This window comes from Hyla sarda, chromosome 4, assembly GCF_029499605.1.
Source record: "Hyla sarda isolate aHylSar1 chromosome 4, aHylSar1.hap1, whole genome shotgun sequence".
In the NCBI taxonomy this organism is placed as follows: Eukaryota; Metazoa; Chordata; class Amphibia; order Anura; family Hylidae; genus Hyla; species Hyla sarda.
The window spans coordinates 27,983,378-28,006,685 of NC_079192.1; the positions used below are offsets into that span (position 1 = coordinate 27,983,378).

At 47.8% G+C, this 23,308-nt stretch overlaps 1 protein-coding gene across 2 annotated transcripts in view; it reads right to left on the reverse strand.

Annotated features, from left to right (window-relative positions):
- Window positions 1-23,308, reverse strand: part of LOC130367668 (complement C3-like) — a 126,399-nt gene that overhangs the window by 34,736 nt on the left and 68,355 nt on the right. For both annotated transcript variants that reach the window (XM_056570242.1, XM_056570243.1), the window contains 5 exons: window positions 13,676-13,751; window positions 13,370-13,529; window positions 11,424-11,525; window positions 690-840; window positions 267-430 (listed from right to left, as the gene is read on the reverse strand). In XM_056570242.1, coding sequence (XP_056426217.1) covers window positions 267-430; window positions 690-840; window positions 11,424-11,525; window positions 13,370-13,529; window positions 13,676-13,751 — 653 coding nt within the window. The remainder of the gene's footprint in view (window positions 1-266; window positions 431-689; window positions 841-11,423; window positions 11,526-13,369; window positions 13,530-13,675; window positions 13,752-23,308) is intronic.

Consider the following 23,308-nt stretch of genomic DNA (forward strand, 5'->3'; position numbering starts at 1 on the left):
GTACAGTATACATGAACAGGGTTTATATATTTACAGGAGGTCTGCAGAATCCTTTTTTTCCTTGTAAGTCTAAGGTACAGTAATCTGCCAGAGGTCTGAATCATGGCTCATGAAAAGGAATCTCGAAAAGAAAAATGATCCTCGAAAAGGAAAGGACAACCAAAAATTTCCAAGAGAAGTTGTTGCCTCTTTTCCTCTCCCATTACAGATGGCTTTGAGAGACTGAAACTAAGTTCTGAATAGTTCCATTCAACAGAATGGCATACCTGTGTTGATCCCCAAATTTCTCCATAGTATCTCTGCTCGGTTAGCCATTTCACTAATGGTCCAGCTTTCTCAAACTCCTTCAGATTCAAGAGCGTGAGAAGTGCATAGGAGGTAGCCTCAAGGGATAAGAAGCGGGAGCCTGGTTCATTCCAGTGAGTGTTGCCTGGGATAAATTTGGGCATAAAAAAAATCAACAAATACAACTAAAATAAAATGGATGTCACCTTAAAAGGGGTGTCACATGATTTACCATGAATGAAATTATATCTAAAGAAGGTCTAAAGCAATATAGTGCTATAAAACGGTTTATAAATTATTTGGGATCTATAAAAACCAACAACATGCAAAATAAGAAAGTTAAATAAAATCATAATTGTTGATGGTACATTGTACAGTACATTGCACAATTACTAGTATTCTACCTGTAGATGCCGACATTAGTTTATTAGTGTCCCTGAGAGAGCCAGCCTTAGCCAGTGCGTATGAGGTGATGGCTATGGAGTACGGTTTCTTCAGGGTTTCATATTTGTCATTCAAATATCGTATAGATTTTTCAATGCCTCCTGGTAAACTCTGGATATAAAAGAAATGGTCATTAGAATACATTGTTAAATCCATACATGTAAAAGCTACGTAGAATGTATGCAGTACGTTGTGTGCAAGATGTTAGCTCCAATATTTGTGTTCTAAACTCTGTGTTGCTCAGGGGTGTGTTTTCACTTGACAGCACACCATGTGGTTAGGCAGGGTATTACAAGTAAAACAGATTTGACTATAATGGCTTGAAAGGTTATTGTGATCAATGAGCTACACAAAGTGGTACAGCTATGGTAATTAAAACATTACTTCTGTTTCCTTTATTTTTCAAATGTTGCCTAGTCTGAGAAGAGGCATAATGTTATTTAACCCCTTCCCCCCCCCCCCCCTCCTCCATCCATGAGAGTAGGGTCTCGTTTTCGCAGAGGTTTTATAGCACCTGCGTTAGAACACAATGGGGGGAATTGATCAAGCTGTGCTTACGTACACAACTTACATACACAGTTTTCCATGGTGTAAGTGTTTCATATGTGTGAAACATTTATCACACTATTACAGGGGGGCTGATAAATTTGGCATACATAAGCAAAAACCAAGAAATGACTTCAGAACATCACTTTGTAACACCACCTCTTCTCCTCTGTATCCTCTGCTCTAAAGCCGCATTTGTGACAAAAATGTGTGATATATATGTATGTATTTCATTTTTATACCACTTTTTTCCCCTAAATGTGCTAACCCATTTTTTTGGTATGTTTATTTTTTTTCCCCTTTCAGTTCCGTGTGTGCAAAGGACTACTGTGGACTATGGTGACCACCATTTTTTTTTTGTTTAATATTAATAAAATGGTTAACATGGGGGCGTGTTTTTTTAAATAAAAATTTTTTAAACGTGTATTTTTTTTTTTTTTAGTTTTCTTAACAGGAGTAGTAGTGGAAGCCGTCTAATAGACAGAATCCATTACTAAGCCGGGCTTAGCATTAGCCCCAAAAACAGCTAGAGCTAACCCCCAATTATTTTCCGGCACCCGCCGCCACAGGGGTGCCGGAAGAGCCTAGGTGGTAACAGGCTGATGTTATTTAGGCTGGGGAAGGCCAGTAACAATGGTCCTCGCCCACCCTGGTAATGTCAGGCTGTTGCTGTTTGGTTGGTACTTGGCTGAGAATGAAAATACGGGGAACCACACACTTTTTTTGCACAAAAGGATATTTTTATGCTTACCGTAAAATCTCTTTCTTGAAGGATCCATTGGGGACACAGACCATGGGTTTATGCTGCTGTCTCTAGGAGGCTCGGCTTGACACTATGGTAACCAAAAAGTCGGCTCCTCCCAGCAGGATATACCCGCCTCCAGGCAACTGAGCAATTCAGTTTTAGTCCCAGAGCAATAGGAGGAGACCGACAGGTCAAAGGAAAAAAAACATGAACTGTCCGAGAACAAGAAGAAAAATTAACTGAATGCTCCCTCGGACAGATAACCCAATAGGAACCCCAGAAAAGGGCGGGGGCTGTGTCCCCCAATGGATCCTTCCAGAAAGAGATTTTATGGTAAGTCTAAAAAATCACCTTTTCTCTATCGGCTCCACTGGGGGACACAGACCTTGGGATGTACCAAAGCCGTCCCTTGGGTGGGCAGAGAAAAAAAGGTCAGGCAGTCGGCTGTACCACTGCCGTCTGCAACACTTTACGGCCCAGACTAGCATCAGCCGATGCGAAAGTATGAACATGGTAGAATCTCGAAAAGGTGTGCAAAGACGACCAGATGGCCGCTTTACAGATCTGCAAGGCCGAGGCCTTGTTTCAGAGAGCCCAGGATGCTCCCACTGAGCGGGTGGAATGAGCCAAAACCCTGAAGGGTGGGATCTTCCCCTTGCAGCGGTAAGCTTCCGAAATAGCAAATCGGATCCACCGAGAAATGGTGGCCTTGGAAGCCTTGGACCTGTCCCTTACGACAACCTTCCGTAAGGACAAAAAAATAATCGCACTGACGAAAGGAAGAGGTGACAGAAAGATAAGACCGAACAGCCCGTACCACATCCAATTTGTGGAGCAGGCGCTCCCTTGGATGAGAAGGAGAGGGACAAAAGGACGATGTCCTCGTTGAGATGAAAAGCCGAAACGACCTTAGGTAAGAAAGACGGATCTGGCCGGAAAACAACCTTGTCCTGATGAACTATCAGGAAAGGAGAACGGCAGGAGAGAGCTGCCAGTTCAGATACTCTCCTATTGGAAGTAATAGCTATAAGAAAAGCCACCTTCCAGGATAAGAGGCGAAGGGGAACCTCCCTAAAGGGCTCAAAAGGTGCGTCCTGGAGAGCGCCTAGAACTAAGTTCAAGTCCCAAGGGGGAGAAGGGGACCGGTAAGGGGGGACAGCATGTGCCACGCCCTGAAGGAAGGTCCAGACATGTGAATTGGAAACCAGAGAACGCTGAAAGAGAATGGAAATGGCCGAAACCTGACCCTTAAGGGAGCTGAGAGCCAGCCCATGTTCCAACCCCGACTGCAAAAAGGAGAGGAGACGCGGAATGGAAAAGGTAACTGGAGAAAAGGACTGAGTTTCGCACCAACGAAAGTAAGCCCGCCAGGTACGGTGATACATTTTCGCAGAGGAGGGCTTGCAAGCCCTGAACATGGTGCGAATTACCTGGGAAGAGGAGCCACGGGCCCTTAGAACCGTGGTCTCAACCACGACGCCGTCAAATGCAGCGACTGTAAATTGGGGTGGCAAAGGGGACCCTGTGACAGGAGGTCCGGATGAAGTGGAAGACGGAACAGAACGTCATCCAAAAGCCAGACCACGTCGGCGTACCATGCCCTTCGAGGCCAGTCTGGAGCCACCAGAATGGCGGGGACTCCTTCCACCTTGAGCTTCCTCAGAACCCTGGGAAGGAGGGGGAGAGGAGGAAACAGGTAGGGCAGAACAAAGCCCGACCACGGAATTACTAGGGCATCCACTGCTAGAGCTCGCAGATTTGAGCGAACACCTCCGGAAGAAGAAACCACTCTCCAGGGTCGGCTGAGGACCGACTGAGGAAATCCGCTTCCCAGTTGAGCACTCCTGGAATGTGAATCGCCGAAATGGCTGGAACTTCTTGTTCCGCCCAGAGGAGGATCTTTGTCACATCGGACATGGCTGCTGAGCTGCGAGTGCCGCCCTGCCGATTGATGTACGCCACAGCCGTGGCTTTGTCCGACTGGACACGGACAGGGTGGCCCTGATGCAGGGACTCCCAATGCTTCAGACAAGTTTAAATCACCCTCAGTTCCAGGATGTTTATGGAAAGAAGGGCTTCTTGGGGAGGCCAGAGGCCTTGAACCGTCTGATCCCTGAAAACACCCCCCCAGCCCGACAGACTGGCATCTGTCGTGACCACCTGCCAGTGGAGGGGAAGGAACGAATTCCACTGAAGAAGAAGGGGGGAGCGGAGCCACCAGCGAAGAGACCGACAGGTCCAGAGAGGGAGAACCATCTTGTGATCGAGAGAGAGAGGAGACCTGTCCCACCGGGCAAGAATCGCCAGCTGAAGAGGACGGTAGTGAAACTGGGCAAAGGCTACGGCCTCCATGGCTGCCACCATCCGACCAAGGACTTCCATGCAAGTACGGATGGTGACCGGGGATGGTATCCAGAGGGAGCGGACTTCCGACAAAAGGGCCAGCCATTTGTCCGGCGGGAGGCGAATCCGAGCCGAGGCCGAGTCGAACTGAAGCCCCAAGAAGAGCAGAGATTTGATGGGGGAGAGAACTGACTTGTCTCGGTTGACCATCCACCCAAAGGGACATAAGGTCTGAAGAGTGAGGCTCACATTCTCCAGAGCCTGGGCTCTGGTGGAGGCCTTGATGAGGAGGTCGTCCAAATAGGGTATCACTGATACCCCTCTTGACCGTAACAGAGCTATCACAGGCGCCAGACTCGTGGCGCTGTGGCCAGATCGAAGGGGAGAGCCACAAATTGATAATGATCTTCCGGAACCGCAAAGCGGAGTTACCGCAGGTGTCCAGGAAAAATTGGAACGTGGAGATAGGCATCCTTGATGTCCACCGAGGCAAGGCACTCCCCTTGATCCATTGATGCCACCACCAAACGGAGAGATTCCATTCGGAAATGGCGGATAAGAAGATATTGGTTGAGACGTTTGAGATCCAGGATTGGCCGCACAGAACCGTTTTTCTTGGGAACCACGAAAAGAATGGAATAGAAACCCCGAAAACGTTCCCTTGAGGGAACCGGGACAATGACACCCTGGATGAGAAATGACTGAAGAGCCTCCCGATCGGGGAGCACAGGACTGAAAGAAAAAAAAATGATCCCTCGGAAGGCAGGCAAATTCTATCCGGTATCCGTTCAACACCATGTCCCTGGCCCAGGAGTCCTGAATGTGCGTGGTCCAAACGTCTCGAAAGAGCAAGAGGCGACCTCCCACCCAAGAAAAAGCTGCAGGTGGGGGCGTCCCTTCATGCAGAAGTGGGTTTGCGGTTGCCCGATTTGGCCGCAAAACGGTTGGAACGGTTGATGTCCGACTTCCGAGAGGGACGCACCTTGAAAAAGGGGACCTTCTTGTCACGTGGAGGCACCTGACTTAACCCTTTAAAGGGGACAAACATCCGAAAGGACCGAAAGGAAGAAGACTTCCTGCGGAAGGAAGTGCTAGACTTGTTTTGAGGTAATAAAGAGCTCTTGCCACCTGTTGCCTCAGAGATAATCTCATCCAGGCGCTTGCCAAAAAGTCGGGAACCGGTAAAAAGAATCTTGGTGAGAGACTTCTTAGATGCAGCATCTGCGTTCCATGTTTTAAGCCAAATGGAATGACGGAGGGCCACTAGATTACCGGTGGCAAAGGCGGCACAGCTAGCTGAGTGCAAGGAAGCAGAACACAGAAAGTCTCCAGCTTTGGAACATTGGAGGGCCAGAGCAGACAGTTCTTCCGGGGGAGTCCCGAAAGAATGCCCTGAAGGAGTTGGGAATGCCAAACCGAAAGGGCCTTAGACACCCAGGTAGAGGCGAGGGCAGAAAGCAGGGAGGAACCCGCGGCTTCAAAGGCATAATTAGCTAAAGACTCAACATTTTTGTCTGCTGGATCCTTGAAGGCAGCTGCATCCGCCAGCGGCAAAGTAGTAGCTTTAGAGAGGCGGGAAACCGGAGGATTCACCGATGGAGAGGAAGTCAATTTGGAGACAAGGTCCTTGGCGAAAGGATATCACGCTTGAACTTTCTTCAGTCCCTGAAACTTCTTCTCAGGGTACTTCCAGGCAGATTCTAGAATGGCATCAAATTCAGCGTGAGAGCTGAACACTTTGGGTGCCGGTCGGGCACAATGAAAGGATACTTCTGGAGCTAAGTCCGAAGTTCCTGGGTCCTCTAGGTTAAAGGTGTCTCTTATGGCCATAACCAATGAGTTCCCCGTGTCCACTGAGTCCGAACCGTCCTCTGAATCGGATGCCGAATTGGAAACCTCGTCTGCCAGTTCTCCAGGAGAGTGCGAACGAGTGAAGGCGGCCCTAGAAGAGGGAGACTCCGACCTGGTACGTGGCTCAGGAGAGCCAGAGCGGTGACCACGGGAACGTCCTCTGGAAGAGTGACGCATGTGGCCTGAAGAAGCAGTCGGGCGAGACCTGCGAGAGGAACGCCCGTGTCTGCCAGAAGACTCAGGGGATGAGTCAGAGGAGACACCCCTATTACGCTAATGTGAAGCATAGGGAGAAGGGGAACGGGACCTTCTAGAGGGCCGATGAAGGGTAGACCTCTCCAAGGCAGTCACTACAGAACGGGAGACCTGTGTCAAGTCGGATATAGACTGGGAGAGGGAGGAAACCCAGGCTGGAGGGGCGGCCGAACCCACTGGGTCTGAAGGAGCACCTGGGTTAGAAATAGTAGGGGGGTCTGGGGGAGCAGTGGAGCAGGCAGAACAAATGGGTTCAGCAGAACCTGGCATTTTTGCAGAGCAGTTTTTACAAACGTAATGGGTAACTAATATTCCCAATATCTGCTTTGAGGGAGGAATGGTTCTGGTGCCGGACATAGCAAAAAAAATGTACAGTCTCACCAAAGTCTGTGTCCCTAGGCAGCTGCTGTAAGGAGAACTCTGCACCGTGCTGAGAGGAGAGAGAAAAGACGCCGGCCAATAGGAGGAAGAGGCCGGGTCAGAGGCAAGGGCGCTGTGATTGGCCCCTGCACGGCTCCCAACGCGGGCACGGCGCTGATTGGAGACTCATTTCGCGCTGCTGAAGCGCTTATGTGGCCTAGTGGGTGGAGCTAATGTCCGCCGGGCCACTGAAGAATACAGCGGGACTTAACATTGGCGCCCGCTCCGAACCCCGAGCGCACAAGCCACCTGTAGTGAGCTGCTATGCGCCCGGGGAACGGAGCGGGCGAAGTGCCGTAAAAAAGTAAAAAGGCGAAAGTAAAAAGTGAAAGTAAAAAGGCGCCCGCAGAGAGAAGCCTGCGGTGCATACATATCACACACACTGCCAAATAAAGTGCCCCTTACTGTGAAAACACTGCCCGTTAGACACACTGCTCCCCCATATAATAAAACACAATCCCCCTGCAGAATAAAGTATCCCACGGTCAGCCCCAGCTTCAGAGGATAGGTCCAAAAACAGGGGTCTCCAGCTGTTGCAAGACCTAGGGAGAGAAAAATACTCACCTATGCTGGAGAACTTACCTAAAGAAGTTTTCAGAATGTAGTATTCAGTCAGTATTGTTCCTGCAGCAAGCCAAGCTCATAGCGAGGCGAACAGGGAGGTTGGGGGACCCGGACCCATGAGGTACAACCCCAATCGCTGACCGTTGGCGAGAGGGGGTTAACAGTACATCCAAGATGCCTGCCACCTCTCGCAATGGGGAAACAGCGAACCGCAGTTCCTGAGACCCCACCTGAAAACAGAAAGAAAAAGGAATAAATCACTAACACATTCCCTAATCCTAAAAAATAAAAAATATGAGACCTGGTCTGGAGAACACCAGACCAGTGTCCACCTCCTTAAGACACTAAGCAAAAACTGAATTGCTCAGTGGCCTGGAGGCGGGTATATCCTGCTGGGAGGAGCCTACTTTTTGGTTACCATAGTGTCAAGCCGAGCCTCCTAGAGACAGCAGCATAAACCCATGGTCTGTGTCCCCCAATGGAGCCGATAGAGAAATAATTTTTTTTAAAACACATAGGGTTCCCCGTATTTTAATTCTCAGCACAATACCAACCAACCAGCAACAGCCTGACGTTACCACGGTGGGCGAGGACCATTGTTACTGGCCCTCCCCAGCCTAAATAACACCAGCCTGTTACCGCCTAGGCCCAGGAGAGCATTTTTGATGCTCCGGCCTGTTGGTACCAGCTCTTCCCGGCACCCCTGTGGCACTTGGTATTAGGGTAATAATTGGGGGTTAGCGCTAGCTGTTTTTGCGGCTAACGCTAAGCCCTGGCTTAGTAATGGATTCCGTCTATTAGACAGCTTCCACTACTAATCCTGTTAAGAAAACTAAAAAAAAAAACACCACATTTTTAAAAATGTTTTATTAAAAAAAAAACACTCCCCCACAAGCCTTCGTTAACCGTTTTATTATTATTATTATTATTATTAAACAAAATACTATCTCGTCTTAGCCAATCACAGCTTTAGCCCCTTAATGACGAAGGACGTATATTTACGTCCTCCGCCGGCTCCTGCGATATGCCACGGGGTCATGCGGTGTTCCCACGTCATATCGGGTCGGTCCCGGTGGCTATCAACGCCCGGGACCAGCGGCTAATACAGGACATCACCAATCGCGGTGATGCCCTGTATTAACCCTTCAGACGCAGCGATCAAAGCTGACCGCCGCATCTGAAGTGAAAGTGAAAGTAACCCGGCTGCTCAGTCGGGCTGTTTGGGACCGCGGCATCCCGAACAGAATAAAGGACACCGGGAGGGCTATTACCTGCCTCCTCGGTGTCAGATCGACAAATGACTGCTCCGTGCCTGAGATCCAGGCAGGAGCAGTCAAGCGCCGATAACACTGATCACAGGCGTGTTAATACACGCCAGTGATCAGCATGAGAGATCAGTGTGTGCATTGTTATAGGTACCTATAGGAGCTATAACACTGCAAAAAAAAAGTAAAAGAAAAGTGTTAAAGAGGCACTGTCATTGTTAAAAACTTTTCATACATTGCAGGACTCATTATAATATGACATTTCACAATATGCACCTGTTAAAAAAAATTTACATTTTCACCTGAAATTCAAGCTCAAAATAGCCACCACTAGGGGTCGCCTGTCTTTTAGCCAGACAGACTAGTCTAGATTTTACAGCATACTGGATACCGGCCGTAAAGCATACCGGTATCCAGTATAGGAGATTTCTATTGTGTATGCAAAACTACAGATAAAGGATGTTTGGACATGCTTGGAGCTGTAGTTTTACAACAGCTGGAGGCAACACTGCTCTAACACAGTTATTTACAAACATTGCAGCTTCAGTTGTAAACTACAACTCCCAGCATGCTGAAATAGTCAAAGCTTTCTCTGACTCCTGAATGACAAAGAAGTTGATCAGACATTAAGGAATCTGTGAACGATGAATGACACACATAGTGACAGTTATGCTGATTAGCATCCAGCTTTACTAGGAGAAGGTAAAACAGATAGAACATGTATTCATAAAAATGATGTATTTTTATCAAAAAAATCCTTGCACTAATTTTATAAAGATCGATTCTTATATTTATACATTTTATCCTGTTATGAATTCACCATAATGTCTTCTGATTACTGCAGGCAAGCTCCAAGTATCTTCCTCTGACACATGACACAGCATAAAACCAGAGAGGAAAGGGTTACAGAGTAGAGAGTACTGATTGGCTGACTGCCCAGGCTTGCTCCTGTGAGGGAGACAGACTGACACACCCCCTCCAGCCTGCACAATGAAAAAGTAACTCACCAGCAGATAAATGCTTATATCTCTGGATGTATAGGTCCGAGACACATAAAAATTATATGCACATAATCAGGATTGGGTCCTGAGTAACATATCACTTTTTTCTTTTTTTTTTTTTTGCACTAGGTCATTTAACCCCTGCCCTAATAAAAGTTTGAATCACCCCCCTTTTCCCATAAAAAAAAGAAAACAGTGTAAATAAAAATAAAAATAAACATATGTGGTATCGCCGCGTGTGTAAATGTCCGAAATATAAAAATATATCGTTAATTAAACCGCACGGTCAATGGCGTACACGTAAAAAAAATTCCAAAGTCCAAAAAAGCTTATTTTTGGTCACTTTTTATACCATTACAAAATGAATAAAAAGTGATCAAAAAGTCCAATCAAAACAAAAATGGCACCAATAAAAACTTCAGATCACTTCAGATTCAAAAATGAGTCCTCATACCGCCCTGTACGTGGAAAAATAAAAAAGTTATGGGGTTCAGAAGAGGACATTTTTAAATGTACAACTTTTCCTGCATGTAGTTATGATTTTTTCCAGAAGTACAAAAATATCCAACCTATATAAGTAGGGGATCATTTTAACCGTAGGGACCTACAGAATAATGATAAGGTGTCATTTTTACCGAGATATGCACTGTGTAGAACTGCAAGCCCCCAAAAGTTACAAAATTGTGTTTTTTCTTCGATTTTGTCGCACAATGATTTTCTGTTTCACCATGACTTTTTGGGTAAAATGACTAATGTCACTGCAAAGTAGAATTGGTGACGGAAAAAATAAGCCATAATATGGATTTTTAGGTGGAAAATTGAAAGGGTTATGATTTTTAAAAGGTAAGGAGGAAAAAACGAAAGTGCAAAAACTGAAAAACCCTGCGTCCTTAAGGGGTTCGGAGGGAAAAATGAAACTACAGCGCCGCAGTTTCATATTCATGATGGCTACCATGAATATGAAACTACAGGGCTGTAGGTTACTGGCCTGCCGGCTCTGCTCCCCATTGCCCGCCCACATCTATCACGCGCTGCCCCCTGCATACACCCACCGCCCTCAGTATGCCACCATGTATACCGCCCCCATATACCACCCGCATATACCACCCGCTGCCCGGTCGCATTTACCCCCGCCAGCTAGCTACTGCAAGACTACAACTCTCAGTATGTCCTCACTGTAAGGGCATTGTAGTCTTACAACAGTGGGTGGTATATGCGGGCAGCCAGTGATAGATGCAGGAGGCGGGTGATAAATGTGGGCGGCCAGTGGGTGTTAGATGCGGGCAGGATTTTACGCTACTTTTTCTAAGCCAACTTTTTTGGGGTGTAGATTTGTGACTTTTTAGGCCGTTTGCGATTAAAAGTCGCAGTTAGTAAATCCCTGCCTACAGCTAAGTAAAAAATAGATTTCTTGTAAAACAGCTGGATTGTGAGAAATCGCGCAGCCTGCACATGCAACTTTTTTTTGCGCCAAATATACACCAAAAATCCAGTGTAAATCCCTTGATAAGTTCCCCCCCCATATCTGAGTCAGGCCTGTGTATGTGTCTAAAATATATGGTGTAAACAATTAAAAGACCAAGTTTTGAAAGAGATATTAAATTATCATCTTACCGATAGCTTACAAAAAGGCAAAAACATAAATAAGTGTAAAAAAGGGTGACTCTCCAACAGCAATGTATTAAATAAAACAGAGAAACTTACTCCAACTTGGTCAGCACAGGACCGTTCACTTGCCAGTAAGGCGACAAGTACAAAGGCTGTGAGACTAGAATCCAGCTCAGCAGAACCTTTTGTTACACCACCCTATATAAAAAAAATAACAATACATTTACAAAACATAATAGAAAAAAACATTTACATTCACTCCTTAGGCAGCTGTAGATTTAAAATAAACTGCATGCAGCCAGAAATTGTAGGTCTATCCTGAGGACCTGAGGAATATAACTTTCCTTTTCCACCTCATATCTTTGCAAAGGTTCATGTAGTTTTTTTTCCGTTTTCTGCTCTACCTCTACTGCATTTCATTATCACACTGAAAAACATCTGCAGCTGCATCTCCCCCCTCCAAGTCTGCTTTACTCTCAGAGACAATGTTTATACTTTGTCAAAATTCCTCCCTAAATCCTAAAATCAACCAACTTTCCGCTGAGGCACATTATATCCTATTCACATGTTTAGTGTGAAATATTGAACATGTTGTGGGCTTTCGTTATGGAATTACAATGAGCTTGATCTGTGTGATTGGATCTGCTGGCTATCCACAGCAAAAACCTACCTGTTAGGGCATGTTCCCACTTGGCGTATGCGCAGCATATTTCACGCTGCGCAAAACCTGCAGCAGCAGCGGGAAATACGCTGCCAATCCCTCGCTCACCATACACACCAGGCTTTCCGTCGGCGGTCCTATGTGTGCAGTGAGTTTGGAGGCGGAGGCGCGCGTCACAGTCTCCGCCTCCAAAACTCACTGCACGCATAGGGCCGCCGCCGGAAAGCCTTGTGTGTATGGTGAGTGAGGGATACACCGGGTATTTCCAGCTGCTGCTGCTGATTTTGCGCAGCGGGAAATATGCTGCGTATACGCCAAGTGGAAATGTGCCCTTAAACTGATTTTCACCCTTTAGCCCCCGTACGAGGATCTGGACTTCACTGAAGATGGCTTCTAGGACCCTACCTCTGCTTCTAATGTAAAACAGAAGAATGTCCAGTGCAAGTAGATGGATACGGATTCTTTATTGCAAAACTTCAGCACATAGGTGACAGAGAAATAAGTGACGTGTTTCAGCCCTGGCGTCGGGTCTTAGTCATGTATGTAATCAGGTATGACTAAGGCCCGACGCCAGGGCCGAAACGCGTCACTTATTTCTCTGTCACCTATGTGCTGAAGTTTTGCAATAAAGAATCCGCTGGACATTCTTCTGCTTTGCATTTCTTCATTAAAGGCGCTGCCCACGCCAGTCCAGGCGCTGCGGGCGCTGTGAGCTGGACATTCTATTTGTTTGCTTGCTGCTTCTAATGTAGGTGGATGCTGGCCCAGAAGACCAAGTAACACTGGTGCTAGGCACACAAAAAAAACAGTTTTTATTTTTTTTAAGGTTTTACTGTATTTATGTTGTGATGGGAATTGCAGTCTACCAAGGATTTTGTTAGCATGTTGGCAGAATGTATTGAATCTGTACTGTGAGAAAATGGACTGTTTAGGGAAATTTGAGGAAAGGTGAATGTATTAAAAAGTATTTTATTGAGTATCACATTGGTAGAATTAATAAATTAAAATATGAAAAATTATATTGAGAAGTGTATTATAATGGACATAATAAGAGTATTCTCTACTTCACAGTGGTCTTGTTGGTCCGGGGGTTCGTAACAATGGGGGAGATTTATCAAAACCTGTCCAGAGGAAAAGTTGCTGAGTTGGTCATAGCAACCAATCAGATCGCTGCTTTCATTTTTTCAGAGGCTTTTTTAAAAATGAAAGAAGCAATCTGATTGGTTGCTATGGGAATGGGAAACCCAGCAACTTTTCCTCTGGACAGGTTTTGATAAATCTCCCACAATGTCCCTGGGTCATTAGGTCTGAGAACCTAGAGAGTTATGTTTTCATGCCCTTTACTTGTAATGTTGGAGTTTGGTGAGGTTTTTATACATACCACCATCTCCTGATGATAGACATGTGCATCTTCTCTGAATTCCCCATCCGGATTTTGCTTGTTTAGAATAAGCCACTTCACTGAATTGCATATCAAATTTTTATCAACATCTATAAGACTTGAAGCCAAGGAAAATACTTTGACCACGTACGCAGTGAGCCTGAAGAGAAATAGATATGGTAAGACCAGAGGGAACCAGAATCGTGAATGATGAGCAAAATAGGCAACCAACTGGTACTATAGTAAATTATTAGGTAAAGGTTATATTAAAGAAGGGTTAAAAAAAATGGTATATGTTTACATTACCATGTGCTGGACGGTGTGTTGATCCAGGCACCATATGAAGCATCTTGTTTTGCGAATGTCAACTGCTGAGTTACACCTGTAAAAAAAAAGGGAGCAGACAAATCAAAAATGGGAGCACTAAAATAAGGAGATTTTTGTTTACTTACCGTAAAATCTCTTTCTCGGAGGATCCATTGGGGGACACAGACCGTGGGTGTATGCTGCTGTCTCTAGGAGGTGTGACACTATGGTAATAAAAAAAAGTCGGCTCCTCCCAGCAGGCCCTGAGCTTATCAGTTTTAGTTCCAGAGCAATAGAAGGAGACCAACAGGTCAAGAAAAAACCCAAACTGTCCAAGAACCAGAAGAAAAAAAACATAACCGAACACACCCTCGGACAGAGAACCAAAGGAAACCCCAAAAAGGGCGGTAGCTGTGTCCCCCAATGGATCCTACGAGAAAGAGATTTTACGGTAAGTAATCAAAAATCTCCTTTTCTCTATCGGCTCCATTGGGGGACACAGACCGTGGGACGTACCAAAGCCGTCCCTTGGGTGGGCAGATAAGCAGTCAGGCAGACGGACGATCCACTGCCGCCTGCAACACTTTACGACCCAGACTAGCATCAGCCGATGCGAAGGTATGAACTCGATTGAACCTCGAGAAAGTCTGCAAAGACGACAAGACTTGCAAATCTGCGAGGCCGAGGCTCCAATTCTGGAGAGCCCGGGATGCCCCAACAGAACGGGTATAATGAGCCACAACCCTGAAAGTAGGAATCTTCCCCTTACAGCGATAGGCTTCTGAAATGGCAGACCGAATCCACCGAGAAATGGTGGCCTTGGAAGCAGGTTGTCCCTTACGACGACCTTCTGTAAGGATGAAAAAGGAATCACACTGACGAAACGAAGAAGTGATGGAGAGATAAGACCGAACAGCCCGAACTACATCCAGCTTGTGTAGAAAGCACTCCTTAGGATGAGAAGGAGCAAGGCAAAAAGACGGGAGGACGATGTCCTCATTGAGATGAATGGCCGAAACCACCTTAATCAAAAAGGAAGGATCTGGACGGAAAACAACCTTGTCCTGGTGGATCACCCCAGAAACGGAGAACAGCAGGAGAGAGCTGCCAATTCAGACGACCTCCGGATGGAGGTGATAGCAACAAGAAACGCCACTTTCCAAGAAAGGAGGCGGAGAGACACCTCTCTAAGGGGCTCAAAGGGAGCACCCTGGAGGGCACTCAGAACCAAATTCAAGTCCCAAGGGGGAGAGGGTGACCGATAAGGAGGAACAGCATGCGCCACCCCTTGAAGGAAGGTCCGGACACGAGAATTGGAAGTCATGGGCCGCTGGAAAAGAATAGCAAGGGCCGAAACCTGACCTTTAAGGAACTGAGAGAAAACCCCAGTTTCAAACCCGACTGCAAAAAGGAGAGAAGACTGGGAACCGAGAAGTTTACCGGGGATAACTCCTAAGCTTCACACCAACGAAAATAAGACTGCCAAGTACGGTGGTAAATTCTTGCGGAGGAGGGCTTACGAGCCCTGAGTATGGTGTGAATGACTTGGGAAGAGAACCCGCGGGCCCTCAAAACCGCGGTCTCAACCGCCGCGCCGTCAAATGCAGCGACTGTAAATTGGGGTGGCAAAGAGGACCCTGAGAGAGCAGGTCCGGACGGAGCGGAAGGCGCAGTGGAGCGTCGTCCAGGAGCCTGACTACGTCGGCGTACCACGACCTTCGGGGCCAATCTGGAGCTACCAGAATGGCGGGGACGTCCTCTGTTTTGAGCTTCCTCAGCACCCTGGGAAGGAGCAGAAGGGGAGAGAACAGATAGGATAGGGCAAACCCCGCCCAAGGAATCACTAGGGCGTCCACGGCCAGAGCCTGAGGGTCCCGGGACTTGGACACAAAAGGAAGGATCTTCCGATTGTCTCGGTACACAAAGAGGTCCACATCCGGAATCCCCCAGAGGTCGCAGAGTTGCACGAACACCTTTGGATGTAGAGACCACTCGCCATGGTCGGGTGAGGACCGACTGAGGAAGTCCGCTTCCCAGTTGAGCACTCCCGGAATGTGAATCGCCGAAATGGCTGGAACCTTGCTTTCCGCCCAGGTGAGAATCTTGGTCACCTCGACCATGGCTGCCGAGCTGCGAGTGCCACCTTGTCGATTTATGTACGCCAAGGCCGTGGCGTTGTCCGACTGGACGCGGACGGGACGGGACTGAAGACGGGACTCCCAATGAAGAAGACAAAGAAGAATCGCCCGTAATTCCAATATGTTTATCGGAAGAAGGGTCTCTCGGGGAGACCAGAGTCCCTAAATCGTCCAATTCCTGAACACACAGCCCCAGCCCGACAGGCTGGCATCCGTTGTAACTACCTGCTAGTGAAGGGGAAGAAATGACCATTCTTGGAGAAGAAGGGGGGAGCGGAGCCACCAGAGCAGAGACTGACGGACCCTGCGAGGGAGAACAATCTGAATATCGAGGGACAGAGGAGACCTGTCCCATCGAGAGAGAATTGCCAGTTGAAGGGGGCGGTAATAAAACTGGGCAAAGGGTACGGCCTCCATAGTTGCCACCATCCGACCCAGGACTTCCATACAAGTGCGGCTGGGGACTGAGACCTGGGTCCAAAGGGAGCGGACCCCCGACAGAAGCGCCAGATGCTTATCCGGCGGGAGGCAAATTCGGGCAGAGGCCGTGTCGAAGCGAAGTCCCAAGAAGGTTAGAGACTGGGTAGGACAGAGGACTGACTTGTCCCGGTTGACCATCCACCCGAAGCAATCCACAGTGTGGAGAGTGATGTCTGGGTTCTGGTTGGAGCCTTGATGAGAAGGTCGTCCAGGTAGGGTATCACCGAGACTCCCTCAACCGTAACAGGACCATAACTGGCGCGAGGATCTTTGTAAAGACCCGAGGAGCCGTGGCCAGACCAAAGGGGAGGGCTACGAATTGAAAATGCCCCTCCAGAACCGCAAAGCTGAGGTACCGATGATGGCCTGGAAATATTGGCACATGGAGGTAGGCATCCTTGATGTCCACCGATAAAAGAAACTCCCCTTGTTCCAGGGACGCCACCACCGAACGGAGAGATTCCATTCGGAAGTGGCGGATAAGAGGATGACGGTTGAGATGCTTGAGGTCCAGGATTGGTCGCACAGAACCGTCCTTCTTGGGAACCACAAAAAGATTGGAATAGAAACCCCGAAACCGTTCCACTGGAGGAACGGGAACGATAACCCCTGGAGAAGCAGAGACTGGAGAGCCTCTCGAAATTGCTTCGCCAGAGAAGGAGACCGGGATCGAAAAAAGCGATTCCTCGGAAGGGAGGCGAATTCGATTCGGTAACCGTTGGACACCACGTCCCTGACCCCAGAATCCTGAATGTGTGAGGTCCAAATTTCTTGAAAAAGTAAGAGACGACCTCCCACCCTTGAAAAAAATGCGGGTGGGGGCCTCACTTCATGCAGAAGTGGGTTTGCGGTTACCTGATTTGGGCGCAAAATGGCCGGACCGGTTGGAGTCCGACTTCCAAGACGGGCGCGCCCGGAACGAGGGAGCCTTCTTGTCCCGCGAAGGCGCCTGCCCGGGCCCTTTGCTGGAGCCAAAGGTCCGAAAGGACCGAAAGGAAGAGGACTTCCTTTGGGAAGAAGGGCGAGCCTTATTTTGAGGCAACAAGGAACTCATACCTCCCGTCGCCTCAGAGATAATCTCATCAAGGCGCTTGCCAAAAAGACGGCCACCCGTAAAAGGAAGCTCAGTGAGAGACCTTTTGGAAGCAGCTTTCGCATTCCAAGCTTTAAGCCACATAGAGCGGCGGAGAGCTGCTAGGTGACCCACAGCAAAGGCAGAACAACGGGCTGACTGCATGGAAGCCGCGCACAGGAAGTCCCCAGCTTTAGAGCATTGGAGAGTCAGAACAGACAGATCCTCTGGGGGGGGATCCCGCTAAGATACCCTGATGGAGCTTTTGGCACCACTCCGACAGGGCCTTGGACACCCATGTTGAGGCGAAGATGGGAAGAAGAGAAGAGCCAGCTGCTTCAGAGGCAAACTTCGCTAAGGATTCTACCTTCTTGTCCGTGGAATCTTAGAAGGCAGCGGCATCTGCCAGAGGCAGTGTAGTCGTCTTAGAGATCCGGGAGATCGGTGGATCCACTGAGGGAGGGGAAACCACCTTAGTGACAAAGTCCTTGTCAAATGGATAACGTTCTTGAATCGTCTTGATTCCCGGGAACCTCTTGTCTGGATGTTTCCATGCAGATTCAAGAATTCAAAGTCAGTGTGAGAGCTGAACCTTTGAGGTGCTGGCTTAGCACGATGAAAGGATACTCCTGGAGTGACATCCGGAAATCCTGGGTCCTCTAAGTGAAAGTTGTCTCTTATGGCTGTCACCAATGAGTTCACCGTTTCAACTGAGTCCGAGCGGTCCTCTGAGTCAGATGCCGGCTCGGAAGCCTCGTCCGCCAGTTCACCAGGAGAATGTGAACGAGTAGAGGCAGTTCTGGAGGGGGGCGACCCTGACCGGGTACGCGGCTCCGGCGTTGGCAGAGCGGCGACTCCAAGAACGTCCTCTGGAGGAGCGACGTTTGTGCCAAGATGACAGGGGGGGCAGGACCCACGAGGGGAACGCCCACGTCTATCTGAAGACTCAATGGAAGAGTCAGACGAGGCACCACTAGTACGCTTGTGAGAGCGTGAAGTATGTGGAGACGAGGAGCAGGCCCTCTCAGAGGCCCTGCGCAGGGAAGACCCCTTCAAGGCGGACACCACTTCCCGGAAGGCCTCAGCCACCGAACGGGAGACTTGGGTCAAGTCGGCCATATACTGGGTCAGGGAAGAACCCCAGGCTGGTGGAGCAGCTGAATCCACCGGAACCGAAAGGGCATCAGGGGGTACCAGGGGGTCTGGGGGAGCAGTGGAGCAGGCAGGGCAAGTGGGCTCGGTAGAGCCAGGCATCTTGGTATTACAGTGCTTACAGACAAAATAAGTCACTGACGTTCCAGGTTTCTGTTTTGAGGGAGGAACAGCTCTGGATACGGACATAATGAGAAAAGAGACAGGAACTTTCTCACCCTAGTCTGTGTCCCCTGGCAGCTGCAGTGAGGAGAACTCTTCTCCGTGCAGCTAGAGTGTAAGAAACAGGCTAGCCAATAGTAGAGAGGGGCGTGCCTGAAGCAGAGGCACTAACTAATTGGCCCCTTCTAACTGAAAATCGCACCCACAGTGCTGATTGGAGGCTACTTCGCGCCTCTGAAGAACTCCGACAGTCCTGTGGGCGGAGCTATAGACAGGCCGAGAAGAAGCTGTAATGGCGCCCGCCCCTTGTCCCGAGCGCACATGTCAGCCACATATGCGCTCGGGGGAATAGAGCGGGCGGGCGGCCGATACGCCTGCAGTGACTGCCGGAGAAAGTGAAAGTAGGCCGGCGCAGAGAGCGCCCGGCCTGTACCAGTGCCGCGGCTGTCAGCCGCATATAAGGCGCTGCGGTCGTAGCCACAAGTAACCACACACACACAGTGAAGTACACAATGTAAAACATAGAGTACATGCCCCCTAAGATGCCACTGCTCCCCCAGAATAAAAGTCCAGCCCCTGTATAAGCCAGCCCCATAACCTGAAAAGGTGGGCAAAAACAGAGGGTCTCCAGAGGTTGCAAGTCCTCACCTAAGGAGAAAAAAGGAGGAAAGTACTTACCTCAGTCAGAAGAACTTACCTAATGGAGTCTTCAGTGAAGTCTTCAGTCAGCTTTAGTTACCTGCATCACGCCTGGCTGCTATGCGCGAGCGAGGCAAGCAGGGAAATAGGGGGACCGGGACCCATGAGGTACCAACCCAGGCGCTGACCCTTAGCGAGGGGGGGTGAACAGCGCATATACGCAATGTCTGTGCCCCCTTACTCGCATTGGGGAAACAGGGAACCGGAGTCCCTGAGTCCCAACCTGAAAACAGAAAAGAAAAAGGAATAAAAAACTAACATGTCCCTATACTAGGAAAATAAAAAATCAGAAGACCTGGTCTGGAGAATTTCAGACCATTTCCACCTCCTTCAGACACTAAGCTTAAACTGATTAGCTCAGGGCCTGAAGGCAGGTATATCCTGCTGGGAGGAGCCGACTTTTTTTATTGCCATAGTGTCACACCTCTTAGAGACAGCAGCATACACCCACTGTCTGTGTCCCCCAATGGAGCCGATAGAGAAAACATAAATTACCAATATTCAGGTGCCTTGATGGGGCTCCACATGACCATGTGTATTTTTTTTATTATTATTATTATGGACCCAAGGGCCGACATATCACCTGTGCAGCCGATTCATCTGCACAGGGGCCCAGCATGAGACGGGGCCCGCCGCCCTTTCCAGGGCCGGCTCCAGAGGTGGTTCCAGCATTAGGCCACATACCACTGAACTTTTAACAGCACCTGGACAGACGCTGTTTCCTACCAGTCCCTGCTATGGCTGGTCGCGTTCTGCTCCGTCACGTCTGTCATGTCGCTGCCGGGCCCAGCCCCTGGATGCTCACATCCACTGGAGAGGAGCACAGGGGACTCCAAGTCCAACAAGGTTAGAATAGAACAGCCTCTTCCTGTGACCTGCTGCAGCCGGCATCCGTGCTCCCCGTGGTCCAGGCTGCCCGTTACTTCAGGTCAGATGCGGTCCCTAACCATGTTGAGCATAGCACATGGCCCAATGCCAGGCTGCCTGTGCCTCCTCTACTACTCTGCAGGCACTGGCATCACCCGCCGGCCAGTAAGCCTTGTCTGTGCAATCCTATATTAGGGGTACGGGGGTGCAATGCTCTGCACCCCTTACCACTTATGTAAAAATGTACAGACACTAGGGTGCAATGCTCTGCACCCTCATATAAGGCTGCAGAGCATTGCACCCTAGTGTCAGTACATTCCTATATTAGGGGTAAGGGGTTTAGAACAACTCACCCTATTGTCTGTATATTCCTATATTAGGGGTAGGGGGTGCAGAGCATTGCATCCTAGTGCAATTAGGGGTAAGGGGTATATTAGGGGTAAGGGGCAATGCTCTCCACCCCCTACCCCTCATATTGGAGTGTACAGACAATAATCTGTACAGAAATTAGAGTGAATGCTCTGCAGTGCAGAGTCTGCATAGCATTGCACCCCGGTGTCTGATGACGTGCGGGCTATAGCACAATGACATAAAAAAAAAAGTATTATATTTAATACCATTATTTATTTCTTCACATTAAAACATCTCGCAGACGGCAGGGAAGGATGAAAAACATTGATAAGTTTCTTTTGGTGTAAGCCCTTTTTGATCATTTTAAATATTTTAAATGGGAAGGTGGAGGTTTTTTTTTTATTAAGATAAGGAAAACTTTATTAGGGAGATTTATCAAAACCTGTCCAGAGGAAAAGTTGCTGAGTTGCCCATAGCACCCAATCAGATTGCTGATTTCCTTTTGCAGAGGCCTTGTTAAAAATGAAAGAAGCGATCTGATTGGTTGCTATGGGCAACTCAGCATTTTTTCCTCTGGACAGGTTTTGATAAATCTCCCCCTATGTTTTTTGTTAGGTAAAGAAGCTTTATACCATCTGTTAAATGGGCACTGTCATTAAAACTAATTTTTGCTATTGCACTCCTTATGGCAAATAAACAATCTTTCTAATGTACTTTGTTTACAAAAAATGAAGTTTTCTACGTTTTATTTGTGTTTTTAAAAAAAGCTGCCACTCGTTGTCTCCCTACTTGTCCAGAGCACATTTCCCCCCATCTCTTGCACAGACTTTGGACTCCTGCTGGCCTGGCAGTAGTACAAAATCAGGAAATGCCTTAGCCAATCATAGCGCATCTCACACTGAACTGCTCTGGGCTGTGTGTAGCAGAGTGAGGGAGGAAGTTCTCCCCTGTATGGCTTCAGATAATGTCACAGCCTGCTGGGGAACGCCCCTTCCCAGTCTGTGAATCTCACTAAGACTGAGAAGAAAATACAGAGCAATATCAAGGTAGAAAACTAAGTAAATAATGAAAAAAAAGGCAGGGGTGGTTTATTATGATAGGGGCAGTGAACTGGGAAGATTATAAAATTTACCAAGATCATGACAGGTACTCTTTAAATAAGCTAGTTTTAGTATAAGGGGTGTATATTTGTTTTAACCCCTTAAGGACCAAGGACGTACCGGTACGTGATTGGTCCTGCTCTCCTGATATAACGCGGGGTTACACAGTAAACCCGTGTCATGTCATGGCGGGCCCGGCGTCATAGTGAAGCCGGGACCCGCCTCTCATAGCGCGCAGCCGATCGCGGCGCCGCACGCTATTAACCCTTTAGCCGCGCGCTCAGAGCTGAGCCGCGCGGCTAAAAGTGAAAGTGAAGTTGCCGGCTAGCTCAGTCGGGCTGTTCGGGATAGCCGCGGCTAATCGCGGCATCCCGAACAGCTGACAGGACAGCGGGAGGGCCCCTACCTGCCTCCTCGCTTTCCGATCGCCGAATGACTGCTCAGTGCCTGAGATCCAGGCCTGAGCAGTCATGCGGCAGAATCATTGATCACTGGTTTCTTATGAGAAACCAGTGATCAATGATGAAGATCAGTGTGTGCAGTGTTATAGGTCCCTATGGGATAACAATGATCAGTGTGTGCAGTGTTATAGGTCCCTATGGGACCTATAACACTGCAAAAAAAAAGTGGAAAAAAAAAAAGTGAATAAAGATCATTTAACTCCTCCCCTATTAAAAGTTTGAATTACCCCCCTTTTCCAATAAAAAAAAACACAGTGTAAATAAAAATAAAAATAAACATATATGGTAAAAATATATTATTAATTAAACCGCTCGGTCAATGGCGTGCGCGCAAAAAAATTCCAAAGTACAAAATAGTGCATTTTTGGTCACTTTTTATATCATTTAAAAATCAATAAGTCCTATCAGAGCAAAAATGGTACCGTTAAAAACTTCAGATCACGGCACAAAAAATGAGCCCTCATACCGCCCCATACACGGAAAAATAAAAAAGTTATAGGGGTCAGAAGATGACAATTTTAAACGTATTAATTTTCCTGCATGTAGCTATGATTTTTTCCAGAAGTCCGACAAAATCAAACCTATATAAGTAGGGTATCATTTTAATCGTATGGACCTACAGAATAAAGATAAGGTGTCATTTTTACCGAAAAATGTACTAAGTAGAAACGGAAGCCCCCAAAATTTACAAAACGGCGTTTTTTTTTTCCGTTTCACCTGACGTCATTACAAAGTAGAATTGGTGGCGCAAAAAATAAGCCATCATATGGATTTTTAGGTGCAAAATTGAAAGAGTTTTGATTTTTTAAAGGCAAGGAGCAAAAAACGAAAATGCAAAAACGGAAAAAAAACCCGGTCCTTAAGGGGTTAAAATGCGTTTCTGAAGAATAATATATATCTTCTACTTTTATGATATGATATTTCTTGTGCTGGTTGTTTAATCCTTTAGCTTTATAGGAAGCAAATTGTATACTGGCCATCTGTTATTTTATATAAAAGGAAGCAAATCATCACAAAAGGTCTGGTGAAGGGGGTACAACTTACCGTATATACTCGAGTATAAGCCGAGGTTTTCAGCACGATTTTTCGTGCTGAAAACACCCCCCTCGGCTTATACTCGAGTGAACTCTCCGCCCTCAGTGGTCTTCAAC